We start from the raw sequence: 17,428 nt of genomic DNA, 5'->3' as shown, positions 1-17,428 counted from the left end.
CAGGGATAATGTCTGCTGTTTTTACACCTCTAAAGAGTGGAGATGGTTTGTGGCAGCAGCATGCCCTGAGTCTGTCTCAAGCATTAACTCATGTATCTGACTTGCCTGATACAAGCTGCAAAGCAACAAGTGCTTTTTTATTTTTTTTAAATGCAGTAACTCAGTGACTGTCCCAGCAATAAAATCACTACTCAGAAGGTAGCAGCACAGAAGCAAATCTGATATTGGGACTGTATATGCAGACGCTATGAAATGCTCCCCACTGAACTGTGCCGTCCCTTTTGTAGGCAGTAGGGCAGGAGGTGGGTGCATTTGAGGGCTTTTCAAAGGGATGGGAAACTTTACCGTCACTTCTGCTCCCAGGAGGCTGCCTTTAATATCCCCTGAAGTTCCCTCAGTATTCTATCCATAAGCTGCCTTGAGTCCTGGTCTGGGAAAAAGGCAGACTATAAATAACAACAATAGGATACTACAAGATGATATAGCATCATAATCAGAGAACTTCTTAGTTAACACAACAACAACAAACCAGAAGTTGCCAGGGTCAGTGCTCCTGCTGAGGCCAAACAATTCTGAAGGTCTTTTCAGTTGTGGGCGGCTACAGTTTCTGCGTTGTTCCAAATCTGTTGCAGGGAGCCAAACAAATTTTCTGTAGCGTGATTATTTATAAATGTTGCTCATAATTATAGCAGAGAATAAGATTTGGGGCGTGGAACTGCAAATGCCACTGGGTGGGAGGGATATACCTGCCTCTCATCCTACTTCATGCATTTAATGCGAAAAAAAATGCATTTTATTGTTCTGTGCAATTGACAGTATGCATCCAGCTCTTCTGGAGGAGAAAGCTCATGTGAAGAGGGCCACATACGAAGACCTCCTCACCTGAGGCCGTTTCATCCAAGGACTGTAGCTCTTGACCCTGACGTTCCTGTGCTGAACCTTTCCAACGAGACTGATTATTCCTCAAGCAGCGAACAGTCCTGCGACACAGTCATCTACGTGGGTCCCAACGGCGCAGCTTTGTCGGACCGGGAGCTGACAGATAACGAAGGCCCCCCAGAGTTTGTTCCCATCATCCCTTCCCTGAACAAGAAAAGAAACAAGGACACCCCTGGCCTCGCAAAGAGCTCTGACAAAGACCTTTTTAAGTGCAACACTTTCGCAGAGCTGCAGGAACGGCTGGAATGCATCGACGGAAGCGAAGAGCCTGCCAAGTTCCTTGGCGGGGAAGCCGCCGGCACGTCTTGCAGCGGCACCGTCCCGGCGACCACAGAAAGCGAACAGTCCAAGCCCAAACCACCCTCTCCTCCTGGGGGGTTTAAAAAACCAGCCTTGCAGGAAATGGGGCCTCCCAAAAAAGGACACAGCCTTTACTTCCAGCGCAATGGCAGCTGCCCTGAGAAGAAGGCCCCTCCTGCGAAGATGGACCACGCCAAACAGCAAGCCAAGCCTGAAGGCAAGAGAGCAGACTCGGATGGAGAGAAGGAGGATTCCTATAAGTTGCCGGCGTGTGATACCACTAAGGATCAAGAGCCAAGCCAAGCCGTCGCTGAGCCGGTTGTAAAAGAGAAATCTTTGTATGCCAAGAGGCCGTTGCCCAGCCCTGCACCCCCACCCCCTCAGCAGCAGCAGGAGTCTCCAATGAGGACCAAGCAAACGTACCTGAAGTTTGACCACTGTAACGCAATCAGGACGCCGCCCGTGGGAATGAGCAAGCAAGTGGGTAGCGAATCTGAATCTAACCCTGAAGGAAGCACATTTTCGGCAACCAGCAACACAGAGCACCAAGGAGATGGCATAGAGGTCCATAGGTTCCGGTCATCTTTCCGAAGCAAGTGCTTCGACCGGGATATCCTGACGACGACGGTGACGTTGCAGCAGCCCGTGGAGCTCAACGGCGAGGATGAGCTTGTCTTCACGGTTGTTGAGGAGTTGTCCATCAGCGGGATCTTGGATAACGGGAGGCCTGCCAGCATCATCAGCTTCAACAGCGACTGCTCCCTGCAGGCCCTTGCATCTGGATCCAGGCCAGTTAGTATCATCAGCAGTATAAATGATGAGTTTGATGCTTATACCTCCCAGGCAAGTGCCACCGGTGTCAACATTGATATCGTCGTGCCTTTTGCTGAAGACCCGTTCTCAAGCAGTAGCAGACGTTCCTCCATCAGCTCGTGGCTAAGCGAAGTGAGCATCTGTACGATTGAGAGAGATGGCTGCCGGTCCGGCGATGGTTTCCTTGCTCAGTCCTCTTACAGCTGCAGCAAGTCTGAGGAGCCCTTTATCATGGGTTCTCCCAATGCTCCTGTTCCCTTGCAAGCTGCCCTAAATGACAGCGGCTTCTGCTTTTCGGAGCCGGAGAGCAAGAGCATGATTTCCATCAGAGCATCACCAGGTATCAACAGGAGTCCTCAGAACTGCGACGTAACCAAAGCATCTCAGACAGAAAGTGCTCTTTGCATCACCGACCAACCAGCATACGCTAAGCCTTCCAGCTCTCAAAACACAATGGTGATAGAAACGATACACTCCAGTCTTCCCCGGAGAACAAAAGCTACCTCATCCCCAACCCACAACAACAACAGCACCCTCAGCTGTAAGGAACTGCAGAAACCGCGTGTGATGTTTGAAGACCCCTGGCTGGTTCGCACAGGTGATCATTTGGAAGCAGACTCGCTGATATCTCCAAACTCTCCCATGTTCAGCGCCGAGAAGCAGTCGGCAAAGACTGCCCAACATTTAGATGGCTCAGCTAGGCCAACAAAATCCCAGACAATGCTTGCTTGTTCACAGAGGGTTGTCGATGGTTGTGAAATGGCCTGCAAGACGTCCAGCGGAGCGGCTAAAAAACCCGATGGCGTCACAAAAATGCCACAGCTCAGGAGAGGCGCTACAACGCTGGGTGTGGTTCCTGTGTCGCACAGCAGCGGTGCGGCTGCAGAAGCTATGAGCAGGGGAAGTTGTGAAGCTGTTTTTGCCACCGGAAGCCTGAAAAAGAAAACCCTACAGCAAAAATCCAGCATGTTGCCCAGACCAAGTGGGACAATACCTCCAGCACCCCCCGTGCGTAAATCAAGCCTTGAGCAGAAAAATGGTGGGATACCGAACGGCGGGGGGAAGTCCTCAGGACTGGACCTTGCGAGGGCCACTACATCGAAGAACGAGGACGAGTTCGATTTGCGATTGAGAGCTGGGTTGTGCGCTACCGAAAACAGTGGCGGCAGAGGCAACCTCAAGGCAGACCACTCCTTGCCCAAAGCGACCTCTAGTTTGAAGGCAAAGGCATCCAAAAATGAAGCTGTCCATCGATACGGGAGCCACATGTCCCTCGAGAGGTGCGATAGCCTGACGTCGGTCGGATCGAAAGCCAACCTGAGTAGAGAAAATGGCAGCATTGGGAATGGCAGGAATGGCCGGATGGTTCCAAGGCTTGGAGTTCCCCCTGTCCCTTCTGGCTTGACGTCGCCTCCGTCGCTCACCACTCCTTTGCCTGGCAAAAACAGCCAGGCCAAAGGTGCCGCAAGCCAGAAGACACCGGCCAACGGGAATAAGAGCCGCAGCCTTTCAGCCAGCGGATCCAAGTCTTTGAGCTCCTCTGTGAAATCGTTGGCTCCGTCCGTTGGGAAGACCTCCGGCATCCCCTTGAGCGGGAAAGCCGTGCCGCGGTCTCTGCAAGGCGTAGGCAGCAAGCCTGGTCGAGGAACCATCATGGGGACCAAGCAGGCCATCAGGGCAGCCAACAGCCGTGTGAACGAGCTGGCGTCGGGCAGTTCGGTCAAGATGAGCCACTTCCGGGTGTCGACGGACTCCGACAGCGGCAACGACAGCGGGATTAATCTGAGCGACGAGAAGTCGCAGGTCCCGGTGCTGCCGTCTCCGTACAGCAAGATAACTGCCCCAAGGCGGCCTCAGCGCTACAGCAGCGGGCACGGGAGCGACAACAGCAGCGTCCTAAGTGGGGAGCTACCCCCAGCAATGGGGCGGACGGCTCTTTTCTACCACAGTGGTGGCAGCAGCGGCTACGAAAGCATGATCCGTGACAGCGAAGCCACCGGCAGTGCATCCTCGGCGCACGATTCCATGAGCGAAAGTGGCATGTCTTCGCCTGGTCGCATGAGAAGTTTGAAATCCCCAAAGAAAAGATCAACAGGTAAGGAAAGGAGTTTTGGGGGGGACGGACACACAACTATTCTAATGTGAGCATTCCCAATTCCTTGGATTTAAATGGTTCCATTGCACATTACTTCAGATGCGTTGCTTGAAGCAGGAAATTGGAACCAAGCACCGGGTGGGGGCGGTGGTCTGGATTGGGACCCCCATGTGTCAGGGGGAGAGGTTTAACATTTCTCTTTCTTGCAACTAGCCTGTAAAAAAAAAAAAAATGTTATATTGATGCCTGCGGCAGGTGGTTCCCCCATGACTGTTTATTTTGCAAGGAGCTCATTTTTCCATGATCACAGGGGGGGAGAGGTGGGGGTTTAACCTCATTGTTTTAATTAAGGGGGGGCACAACCTCCCTGAGATTGCTTAAGCTTTGCTTTGCAAACCGAATTTTTATGCCCTTCATCCCCATCTGAGGCTGTGGTTTTGGAGGCGTGGTCGGGGAGGAATCCTTCAAATTCATCATACTTTTAAAAACTATTCCTTTTAAGATACCGTGTTTCATTTCAGAATTTAATTCGTCTCTTGCACAACTCTGATTGGCAGGTCCCCCAGTGAAAATAAATAAGATATAAAAGAATTTTTTTCCCCAAGAAAAAAAGAATGCTCTAAACTTTGTGATTAATGCTGCTAATTAGCTACAAACCTAAGGCTTTCATTAGTTTTACAACGCATTTAGACAATCAACTGAAATTAGAAATAGATTGGAGATTCACTTGTTTAATCAGTTCCAAGTGGCTTCGTCTCATATAAGTGTTTACTTAGACTAGCATCCCCTCCAACTTCTGGAAGAAATGAGTAAGAGATTATCTAGTTTGATAGTGGACAAGCCAAGGTAGAGAGCAATTAATTCGGGGCTTATTTTACTAAAGTAGCTTTTCCCCCCTGAAGCGTGTCTTGCTAAAGCAGCTTTTGATTTTTCAGATGGGGACAACAGACATTATCACTATGAGTACTAACAAACAAACAAAAAACGAACGCTATGACAACAGTAATAACAATATCAACTTTCCTTCTCCACCCAACCCCTCAAATGGTTTACAAGTATAATATCATTTACAGTAGTCTATTATGCATTGCCAAATTAAACACCTCCACTCTTCACACTGTATCGGTCTTGCCCAAAAGGGCCCTCCAACTACCTGGAGATGATTTTGGAAGGGCGCAGAATCCTTCAATGGAGTAAACAGGCTTTCTGTAAGCAGAGAGATACAATTGGGTACAGACTTAGATATTGAATTAATCACATGTTTATTGTCATTGGAAACACTAGACGGTGAAAACGTTAGCATTTTCAGAAATTTCAAACTAAGAAAACTGAGAGATTGGGTTCCTGTTCATGTCAAGTCAGGCCCTTTGAATTAAATGGATTGCATTATCAAAATAACAAACCTTTGTGGTGCTCTCCATCTTTCTTCTACCTGCCCCTGGCAGGTTAATAAACAATGGACCTTTTTGCCCCTCATGAGTGGGCAGGAACTGATTCAATGGTACCCAATTTCACAACTCATGAAAGGTTGTGAATGGCACCAGTTCATCAGTGCCCTAATATGTATATGTATGTTTATACACACAGACACATATATTACAGTGTGTGTGTGTGCGTGCGCGTGTCTGTGTATCTATCATGGTATGCTTCCTGGCCTCAGTGACCAATTTGCTTCATTGTAGAGCAATCAGTTTAAAGACCTGGCTGCAGCTGTTCTCTTTTCATAGCACATCAACCTCTTAAGTCTCTCCCACAAATCAATATTAACAGCTGTGTAAGGTTGCGCACATATTGAGAAGGTATTACTGGCTGATGGATTTGTATTTGCTTTTGCCCCAGGAAATGCTTTCTAAGGTCTTGCCTTTTAAAAAAAATAAAAAAATGACAAACAGTTCCTTTTCTCAATTGGATTTGTCGTCTTGTCTTTTTTTTTATAATAATTTTTATTACATTTTTCCAAATTACAAATAAGAAAAGACAGAATAAAAGAAAAGAAAAGAAAAAAGAACAGAAAATAACATCCATTTCAATAACTTATTTCAAATTTCCATTGGACTTCCCCACGTCTCCCGCATAGTGCATTCTTGATAATAAAGTCATCAGCAAATTATACCCTTATTTCGTGTTTTTCTTTATATTTTCAATTGCAATTTAAGTTTAAATCTCTTGTTCTCCGTTTACTCTAAAAATATAGCCTGATATCATTTAACCCATTTAAACTTTGGTTCTTTCCCGAATGTTAACAATTTCCTAAATAATTAAACTTCATTGCTGGGGCTAACGTTCTAAATCATACGACATCTTATGTTTCATACAACTTATAATACTTTTGCAAATAGTCTTTGAATTTTTTCCAATCCTCCTCCATTGCCTCTTCTCCCTGGTCCCGGATTCTTGCAGTCATCTCAGCCAGTTCCATGTAGTTCATCAGTTGCGTCTGCCACTCCTCCAGTGTGGGCAAATCTTGGGTCTTCCAATACTTGGCGATAAGAATTCTTGCTGCAGTTGTAGCATACATAAAGAAAGTTCTATCCTTTTTTAACACCTTCTGGCCGACAATGCCCAGAAGGAAGGCCTCTGGTTTCTTGGGAAAGGTGTACTTAAACACCTTCTTTAACTCATTATAGATCATTTCCCAAAAGGCCTTCAGTCTTGGGCACGTCCACCAGAGGTGAAAGAATGTCCCTTCAGCCTCCTTACATTTCCAACATTTATTATCAGACAAATGGTATATCTTAGCGAGTTTGACTGGGGTCATGTACCACCTGTATACCATTTTCATAATGTTTTCTTTCAAGGCATTACATGCCGTAAACTTCATACCGGTGGTCCATAACTTTTCCCAGTCTTCTGACATGATATTGTAACCAATGTCTTGAGCCCATTTTATCATGGCTGTTTTAACTATTTCATCCTGAGTGTTCCATTTAAGCAGCAAGTTGTACATTCTCGAAATTACCTTGGTCTTTGGTTCTAACAACTCTGTCTCAAGTTTCGATTTTTCCACCTGGAATCCTATTTTTTTGTCTTGCTTAAAAACCTCATTAATTTGGGCATAATGTAACCAATTTTGCACCTTATCCTTTAATTTTTCAAAGCTCTGCAACCTCCAATTACCTCCAATGTTTTCTATTATTTCCCAATATTTCGGCCAATATGCCTCCATATTGGATGTTTTCCGAGCTTTGGCCTCTATTGGTGAAATCCACCTCGGAGTTTTACTTTCCAATAAGTCTTTGTATTTTTTCCAGACCATAAATATTGCTTTTCTGACAATATGGTTTTTAAACATTCCATGTGTTTTCCCCTTGTCATACCACAAATACGCATGCCAACCTAACGAATTGTTAAAGCCTTCCAGATCTAGGACATCAGTATTTTCCAATAAAATCCAATCTTTCATCCAGCAGAAGGCCGCAGCTTCATAATATAACCTTAAGTCCGGCAGGGCAAACCCCCCTCTCTCCTTTGCATCAGTTAATATTTTAAACTTTATTCGGGGCTTTTTGCCCTGCCAGACAAATTTAGAAATATCCTTCTGCCACTTTCCAAAACAATCCACTCTGTCCACGATCTGCAAAGCCTGAAACAAAAACAACATTTTTGGCAAAACGTTCATTTTTATAGCTGCAATTCGGCCTAACAAGGATAGTTTCAATCTTGACCAGATTTCTAGATCTTTTTTAACTTCTGACCAACATTTTTCATAATTGTCTTTAAATAAATTCAAGTTCTTGGAGGACAGATTGACCCCCAGGTATTTCACTTTTTTAACAATGTTTAGTTCTGTTTCCCTCTGAAACCCCTCTGTTTCAGTAACCGTCAAATTTTTCCCTAACACCTTAGTCTTTTGTTTATTCAACTTAAAACCCGCCACCCGACCAAATTTCTGAATCAATTCCAAAACTCTTTTTGTGCTAGATTCTGGCTCCTGTAGTGTTAAAACTAAGTCATCTGCAAATGCTTTCAGTTTATATTGTTTCGCTCCGACCCGTATTCCTTGTACCTGCCGATCCTCCCTTATCATTTTCAGCAGAACCTCCAGGACTGAAATAAACAACAGAGGGGATAGGGGGCACCCCTGGCGTGTTCCTTTTTCAATATGAAGTTCTTCAGTCACCACATTGTTCACTATCAACTTAGCTTTTTGTTCAGAATAGATTGCCTCTATTCCATTCTCAAACCCCCTTCCCACTCCCATCCCTTCCAAGTTTTTCTTCATAAATTTCCAAGAAATGTTGTCAAAGGCCTTCTCCGGATTTGTCGTCTTGTCAATAAATTACTTCTTAACTTTTGGAGTGCTTAGTGCTTTGACACTCCTATACATTCTGATGTTGCTCTGTGTTTTAGGTTTTTTGGGGGGAGGGCAGGCAAGGTGACTAATCCCAACAGCATAACGCTTTGTATGGTTGCTCAGAAGTAAGCCCATTTTGTTCAAGTGGACTTAATTCTCTGGGATCGTGGCTATGTTCATCTAGATATCAATGCATGTATTATAGAGCAGGAGATGCTTAATTTCAGCATCATGCGTTGGAGCCCCACGTTGGGCAAAAGATTCCTGCGTTGCAGGGGGTTGAACTTGATGACCCTCACAGTCCCTAAAATATGATTTTTATAACTATTAACTGTCTGCAGGTGGATGTAAGCTGCCTGCTTGTCTGGCTTGGAATGCTTATGGATTTGCTAGATGAAAAATGCAAAAGAAAAGAGCTCCATGTTTTGCTTTCCCCCCTTTTTCTTAAATCATCTCAGGTTTCCAGCGCCGTCGACTGATTCCAGCTCCTCTTCCAGATTCTGCGTCCCTGGGGAGAAAGCAGAGTGTCACTGGCCAGTGGGTTGATCTACCACCCTTGCCTGGCACTTTGAAAGAGCCATTTGAAATTAAAGTTTATGAGATTGATGATGTGGAACGATTACAGCGGCACAGACAAGAGGAAACTGAGGTCAGCACATATTTTACGGTAACTCCGGACAATTTAAACGGCACAACATTCAAGGCAGGGTTGTTGCTCTAAATCTCACGCATGGCATTAGGGGAGAATGGAATGCAATTAAAGCGCTTTCGTTATCCTTTTTAAAAAATTCATATGTTGGGGTACCATGCCCATAGAAAATAATTGCTGTCTGCCATTAATTGTGTTTAACGTAGCTGATGGAGTGAGTGGAGAATATCAATTAATATGTTACGAGAAGGCTTTATAATCATTGCCTGCTTGATGAAATTTTATGGGCTTTCTTCACCAAAGGGTCATTAACTCTTTATGTTAATGGCATAAAGCATCCCAGTTAGAATTCTGTTAAATTCAAGATGTTGTGAGTTTAATTTACTTGTAATTGGGAAAACAATTCAGTTAATTCTGAGTTGGTGACAGGGATTGCAGTCATTTGTCTGGTGCCATTTTCACCCCCTAATACAAAAAAGGGGTAACTTCTCTTCTCCTTTTTTCTTCTACCAACAGCCTTTCCAGGATGTTGAAAAGGTAAGTCATATCTTTGGATCTTCCTTATACCAACCAAAACATAATTTCCAATTGCCATGTTTGCTAAGGAATGCCAAGCGAAGAGAATGAGTTGTAGCCAACCCACTTCTATTCAGAGTCAGACCCATTGGGAATTAATGGACCTAAAGCAGGCACGTCCATAAATTTCAATGGGTCTACCTTGAGTATGGGTAGTATTCGATACAACCTGATGTAATTTAGCTTGTCCCCACAGTTATGGTTCTTACAGATCACTTAGAGAGAGAGGGGGGTCTCTAATCTCAGGCTTGAAGTCTGTTAAAAGAACAGCAATAAGAGAACCGTTAGGGTGAGTACAAAGTGGGAAGCATTTGCATCAAAGAAGAGTTGGCAGGAAGAGTGTGTGCACATAGCAACATGGAGCATTTCTCCTGGAGGAGCCAACTCACGGATGTGCTTATGTGAGTCTCAGCCCTTCCCACCCGCTTTTCTTCTGCAACACTTTCCTCCTCCCAATCCCATCACCCCACATTCAGATATGAATCTGGGTTTCCCAATCCAATGGAGAAAAAGCACCTGGGGGAAGATGCTGCGGAGGAAACAAGGAGTGTGTGGGAAGGGTTAAGCAAGCACACACACGTCCTCCCCCCCCCCCCGGCAGATATTCCAGTCCAAGGCACTTGTGTTGAAATACAAAGCCCTGAACAACTTGAGTCCAGGGTTCCTTAAGGTCCAGCCTGAGCCCTTACATCCCAGCTTGATCACTAGGGAGTTCTTGTTGTTGTTGTTTAGTCATTTAGTCGTGTCCAACTCTTCGTGACCCCATGGACCAGAGCATGCCAGGCACTCCTGTCTTCCACTGCCTCCCGCAGTTTGGTTAAACTCATGTAGGTAGCTTTGAGAACACTGTCCAACTATCTCGTCCTCTGTCGTCCCCTTCTCCTTGTGCCCTCCATCTTTCCCAACATCAGGGTCTTTTCCAGGGAGTCTTCTCTTCTCATGAGGTGGCCAAAGTATTGGAGCCTTAGCTTCACAATCTGTCCTTCCAGTGAGCACTCAGGGCTGATTTCCTTAAGAGTGGATAGGTTTGATCTTATTGCAGTCCATTGGACTCTCAAGTGTCTCCTCCAGCACCAAGGGGTGCTTAGCTGTCCCCAGTGTTACAAAGGCCCAACTGGCATCAAATAGAAGTTGAGCACTCGGCATCACCGATCTCGTGCTGTGGGATATCCTTCCAGCAGTGATTCCGTAGGCATCATGGCTTTTGTACTTGAAGGCATCTCTTGAAGACCTTCTAATGCCAATAGGCCTATGGAGCTGTTTAAACTTCATTGATTCTCCTTAATATTTTATATGACTAGGCACTATATATAGAGAGGGGGGGCAAGGATGGATTGGGACTCTTGCTCACTCAGATTTTGCAGCCTTCCCTTCCCTTACTAAAACATATTTACTCTTTTGCAGTGGTGAGGAAACCATTTCTGTTCGTAACAGCTGAAATTTAAGAGTTTCGTAGGGAAGTTCATTAGCTGGGAGAGTGGCAGTAAATGCCTTAAGTGCTCATAGCATGTTGCTTTTATTAGATTAGCATCCATGGAAGTCCACTTCCAGCAAGGGTAGCAGGGAGGGAGAAAACCCTTCTGCTGTTTAATGTTTCGTGCTTGTGCTGCACAACAGTGGTTGAAGCGGAATGATAAGGGCAATAGGTTTTTGTGGGAGTTTTTTTGGAGAGTAGCAGGCAGATGGCCAGCGAAATTAACAAATCGGTAATTTTCATCTCCCCCAAAGGGACTGATATATTTTAATACCAAGCTGAAAATCCTGGAGAGGCGCCACCAGCGGATTAGAGAAGTGAAAGCAAAGCATGAGTTCTTGAAAGATGAGTTGGAGGAAACAAAGTGTAGGTTGATGTTGGATCCAAGCAAGTGGAAAGGAGAATGTAAGTATTTCCCAGCAAGTCGCAATAAAGATTCTGTGTGTAGATGGTGCAGAAATACAGACCAGGGGTGAGCAAATCTACCAGTTTCTTCTGGTTCCTCATTTTCCCAGTCGTAAGTTCAGTTCACCCCATTTCTGCATCAGTTTGTGGCTTTGCAACATGATTTTCGCTTTGTAACCAATCAGTATTTATGGATGGTTTTAATGGTGCTCCCCCCCCCCCCAGTTATGAACGTTTTGACTGAATTGTACTATAACTTTGTATGTGTTGCATGCCACCTTGATATGATTTCATGAAAAGTGTGGATCATGGAACACTTCATAAATAAATAAAATAAATGATAATAGGCAGAGCTAAATAGACCAGTAGCCTGAGTCTGTGTAGCTTCCTGTGTCCCTAACATGCATCACAGCCAGTGTGGACTTTAGGGTGGAACTGGGTTCTCACTGTGACAAATGGATGTTGCCCCCCACAAATGGCATGTTTTGCGTGATAGAAGCTCTTAAGAACATGAGAAGAGCCTGCCAAATTGGGCCAGTGGCTGGACTCTGTATCCTGTTCTTGCAGTGGCGAACCCAAATGCCTGTGGGAATCCCGAAAGCAGGAACTGAGTGTGCCAGGCCACTCCCCTCTAGCGAGTCCCAGCAACTGGGATTTCTAGATTGGTTAGAAGTTGGATGCACTTCCTTAACCAGTTGCTTGCTACCAGAATAGCGGTTTGTCAAACAAAACAACCATATCCCCTACACAGACAATCATGTCTCACTGGAGTGGCTATTCCTCTGAACAACAAGATCAGGACATAGTTACTATGCCCTCCTTCCCCACCATAAAAATAGTGGAAGAGGGTGGCCAGCTCATCACAGGAGATGCAAGAGAGGCTATTGCCAGACTCTGCAAACTCCTGATGCAATTGTGTGGTACGTCACAGTGAGGGGAGCATTGCTTGAAGCCAGCATGATGTAACTGCTGCTCACCTGTGGCATTTGCCAGGTGAACAGCTTCAACAGGGTTGATTCCGAGAGAGACTGCTGTTTGGATAACAAAGCTTCTTTGTTTATGCTAACTCTCTTTATGCTCAAAATAAAGAAATTCCTTCCAGTAGCACCTTAAAGACCAACTAAGTTAGTTCTTGGTATGAGCTTTCGTGTGCATGCACACCTCTTCAGATACACTGAAACAGAAGCTGCCAGATCCTTCTAATATAGTGAGAAGGTGGGGAGGGGTATTACTCAGAAGGGTGGTGGGAATGGGAGATTGGCAGATAGCTGAGATGAGCCTGTTGACGACTCTTAACGACTGCAATAGGTCTTACAGGAAAAGGCAAGGGGTGAGAAGGTGAAAAATGGCTTAGTCATGTATAATGAGATAAGAATCCAAGGTCTTTGTTCAGACCAGGTCTCTCCATGGTTTTAAGTTTGGTAATGAGTTGCAATTCAGCAGCTTCTCTTTCCAGTCTATTTCTGAAATTCCTTTGTAGTAAAACAGCTACTTTGAGATCTTGTATAGAATGTCCTGGGAGATTGAAGTGTTCTCCTACTGGTTTCTCTGTTTTGTGATTCTTGATGTCTCTTTATGCTAACTCTCTTTATGCTAACTCTCTTTATGCTAACTCTCTTTATGCTAACAGTCGAGGTTGACCCTGATCTCGACAAGGAGTCGCAAGATTACCTGGAGGCATTGGAACAAGTGACTGAGGAACTGGAGCAGTGTGTGAATCTGTGCAAGTCGCACGTCATGATAGTCACCTGCTTTGACATTGGGGTGATCTGTGACACCCAGGATGGAGCGCGGGAAGTGGAAGTTTGAAGGCAGGTCTGCAAAGGGACATGAGCAGGTGGAGCCAAACTTTCAAAAGATGGGCGGTGGTGGTGGTTGAAGTATTGGAAAGCGGAGGTGGAAACATGAAGACTTAACGCGACAAAGAATGTTCTCGGAGCCTGGAGGAATTAGAATGTTCTAAACCTTTACGGTGCCTCAGCAACCTATGAAATGTACAAAGATCAACTTGATTTTCTAATAGAGGAAAGCAGAAAAAAAAAGTCTATTAGGAACCAACTCTATTTGCAAAGCGGAAGTGCCTTTACTGTTCATTGTTGACTTGTTTTTTCGATTTTGTATTTGTTGCTAGAATTGAAACCAGCAAACCTAAACAGACCATAAAATGTATTCCTATGAAATATTTTATACTGTATAGTGTAATTTATGACTATATGTAAAAAACAAAAATTGTAGCAAAAGCAATAAGTAAATTATGTTTTCATACCTGAATTTGCCTCCTTGTTTCATGGAAAAGCTGGTTTATGTAGCAGAACAACAACAACAAAAAGTAATTGTATTATAATTGCTTTTTCATGGTTTAGGATTCAAGATATTTTTATGAACATTTATCTATTGGAAAGGTGTATTATGAAATTCCAAATAGCCTGGTTTGTATTCATTTTTTGTACTCTTCCTTTTGCAGATCACGAGGAACATGTTTTAAATTCCACGTTTTGTATACAAATAGTAGGGCTGAACTGTTTGGTTGCTTAGTCGGTTGGAACAATCGATTAAAAACCTTGCAATTGATTAAAAGGTGCCTCCTGATTCATCGAAGGGAAGATTTGTAAAATGCTGTTTAAACTTGTTTTGAATACAGATACTTGGCAAAAGATGAGGATGGCAGGCACCCTCACAGGGGGGAGAGTCCTCCCCGTTCTCTCATTCAAAAAGGCAGGAATTCCTCTTCCAAGCTGCAACACACATGTGTGTAATTTTTCAATGGACATACACTTCCCCCTGCTTTGAAACCACTGTTATTCAAGTGTACATGGTTTTAGCCCATTAATTAATTATCTGATCAATGGGCTGAAAACTCAGTTAATCAACTTAGCCTAAAACCACTTACTCTAGAATGGCCCATTTGGGGCGTACTTGGGAAGAGTTAAAGCAAGAGTAAGTCGGAAGAGCCTTGGTAAGCAAGGGCCAACCTATGCCTTGTAACACGCATTAAACACCTGCATTAAAACTGCAACAGTTTTTTCCTAATCAAAGCCACTTTGGGACTGGGTAGTTTTCAACAGAGAAACGGTGCTTAACCCCTTCCCCCCCTGCTGCTTTTTTAGGGCAGTTCCTTTCTGGGGAGGAGCTAGAAAAGCAGCGGGTGGATGTGGGTTAAGCACTCTATCCAGCCATTTCTGTGCTGGGAATTGCCTAAGGTGGCTTTGAGTAGGGGGGAGAAGCAGCTACTGAGTCATTAATGCAGACATTTTTTGGCGTAATGTGTAGTTTGGCCCTCACTTTGATAATGGACCTCATTCATCACATATCCCCTTTTCTAGGATTTCTTGACCCAGGGGGCTGGCATCACAAAGCCCCACATGTTGTATCCATCACAGTAAGCCTTTTCATTGGAAAAGGTGCCTGTACCCCCCAAATGATGACCCTACCACATGACATTGGGGTGCTGTTGGATTTGAAGTTGCCAGTGCCTGCCTTAATGTAATCTAACCTGAGAAAGTCTGTAAACAACACTGTGGCTTTTTTCCCTCTCTCTTACTCTTTCTGAGAGCAGGAATTAAGAATTACGTTTATTACCAAAATCACAAGGAAATGAGGTTTTAATAAAAAAGGTCTTCTTCTTTTTCTTTTTTAAAGTAAATATTAAGTTAGGTCCATATTTTTGTATAGTTTTGACAATAAATATAGCATTTGCATTTTATGAACTTTTAAAGGCAGATATATCTTTTTACAGTTTTTTCTAAGGAAGGCAAACTCTCAGGATTCTTTCTATACATGCTGCATGAATCTTGTGCTTTTTTTGTTTTTGGAAGGGAACCATTTTTAAGGTTGATAGAACTGTTGATAAAACTGTTGCCAAACAAAAAATAAAACTTTCAAAATGGTTTGATAGTGTATGTAATAATGGCATTTCATAAGGAACCATATTTTCAGATCATCTTGCTTTGTATGGGGTTGGTTTTTTTCCGCCCAAAATACTTTGTATAAATGTATACTATAATGGCTTGCTTCAGCTTTTCCATGTGAATAAAAATATGCATCTATTGTTTACGTGTCTCCTGAGTTCAGTGACTGGGTACTATTCTGTCCAGGGCTGCCTCCATGATTGGGGAAACCTAGCCAGATGGGTGGGGTATAAATAATAATAATAATAATAATAATAATAATAATAATAATAATAATAATAATATTGAATGGGCTCCTTCCTCTGTTAGTTGCTACTGACAGGCTTACCTTGAAAGGGAAGGTAGACGCCATTTAAAAAACCCCACAATGCCCCAGAGCACAGCTGTGTCAGGGGCATTGTGGAAAATTTAAATGATTACACCCAATACAGTTCAGAGCACGGGGTCAGAGCTTTCTTTTGGCTCCCAGTACGTTTCCAAGCACAATTCAAAGCCCTTTAAAGCCCTAAATGGTCTCTGTCCAGTATACCTGAAGGAGCGTTTCCACCCCCATCATTCAGCCTGGACACTGAGGTCCAGCGCTGAGGGTTTTCTGCTGGTTCCCTCACTGCGCGAAGCCAAGTTACAGGGAACCAGGCAGAGGGCCTGCTAAGTGGTGGCACCCGCCCCGTGGAACGCCCTCCCATCAGACGTCAAGGAAATAAACAACTCTCTGACTTTTAGAAGACACCTGAAGGCAGCCCTGTTTAGGGAAGTTTTTAATGCCTGATGTTTTAATGTATTTTCAATCTTTTGTTGAAAACTGCCCAGAGTGGCTGGAGAAACTCAGCCAGATAGGTGGGGTATAAATATTATTATTATTATTATTATTATTATTATTATTATTATTATTTTGTTTAAAGAGGGCCAGGGAAAGTGTCAGCGATTGTCCCTGCTGCAACACCAGGAGTTGCCCAACAATGTCAAGCGTTGTAGTTAAGATGCTTCGGCGCCACCTAGAAGCCTTGATTTTGTACATGGACCCATGTATCAACAGAGCCTAAATTCCGGCATCAGCAAACACCCTCCTCACTTCACCTCAAACAATCCTCTTAGGGGTTAGTGTGGATTTTTTGAAACAAGTTTTATAACAAGATTTATAACACAATTACAATATTTTACTTGCAGTTTAAAGAACAGAGTAGAGCATCCTCGTAACTGCAATGGAAGGATGTTTGATCTCTTAGGACGTGGACAGGAAACAGCCCCAAGCTGCTCTGTTTGGCCCTCATTATTCTTGCCAAGCCATATTCCTTCCCCAGCGAAAACAAGAAAACAAGAAAAACCCTTCTCCCTTACCATCCCTGTTTCATATCTCCCTTGAGGGTTTCAGCCTGGTTTGAATGTGTCCTTGAATTCTGATAATGCTGTGTGTGTGTAAAAAGTAGCCTAGTGTACTAAGGTAACCCCCCACTTGCTCCCCCCCCTTGCCTCTTGTCCAACCCAGCACTGGCAGGTAGGTCCCAGAAGGGAATGTATGATAATCTATTGAAGGTATACCCTGGCAGCATTGATGCAAATAAAATTGGTGAGTTGGCCCACCTCCATCCATTGCTCCTACTGCATTCAGAATTTTTACACCTGAACCGAAACCCCAAAATGATGTCCATGGTTATTCCCCCCCTGCTCTGTTAGGACTGCAGCTTTCATAGAACCATAGATCTGAAAAGTTGGGGCTCCAAAGGGCTATCTAGTTGAAGCCCCTGGAATGTAGGAATCGCAGCCAAAGGATCCCTGACAGATGGTCACCTGACCTCTGTTTAGAAACCTCCAAGGATGAAGAAGCCGCCACATTCAGAGAGAGTCCGCTTCTTTTTTCTTCTTTTTAAAATATTTATTAGAATTTTGCAAGCAATAAAAAGTTACAGAATTAAGAGTAAAAGATGTAACAGAATAACAATAATAAAAGAAAAAGAGATACAAAAGTACAAGGACA

General features: G+C 44.0%; 1 protein-coding gene across 4 annotated transcripts in view; it reads left to right on the top strand.

Moving 5' to 3' along the window:
* The window catches only part of KIF26A (kinesin family member 26A), a 173,149-nt gene extending 157,553 nt beyond the window's left edge, over nt 1–15,596 (top strand). For all 4 annotated transcript variants that reach the window (XM_082216417.1, XM_082216416.1, XM_082216418.1 and 1 more), the window contains 5 exons: nt 817–4,147; nt 8,900–9,090; nt 9,607–9,627; nt 11,395–11,545; nt 13,176–15,596. In XM_082216417.1, the coding sequence (XP_082072543.1) occupies nt 817–4,147; nt 8,900–9,090; nt 9,607–9,627; nt 11,395–11,545; nt 13,176–13,354 (3,873 nt within the window). In that variant the 3' untranslated portion in view covers nt 13,355–15,596. The remainder of the gene's footprint in view (nt 1–816; nt 4,148–8,899; nt 9,091–9,606; nt 9,628–11,394; nt 11,546–13,175) is intronic.
* The last annotated feature ends 1,832 nt before the right edge of the window (nt 15,597–17,428 follow it).

This window comes from Podarcis vaucheri (assembly GCF_965113315.1).
Source record: "Podarcis vaucheri genome assembly, chromosome: 1".
Taxonomy (NCBI): Eukaryota; Metazoa; Chordata; class Lepidosauria; order Squamata; family Lacertidae; genus Podarcis; species Podarcis vaucheri.
This window is presented reverse-complemented; position numbering and strand designations above follow the sequence as displayed.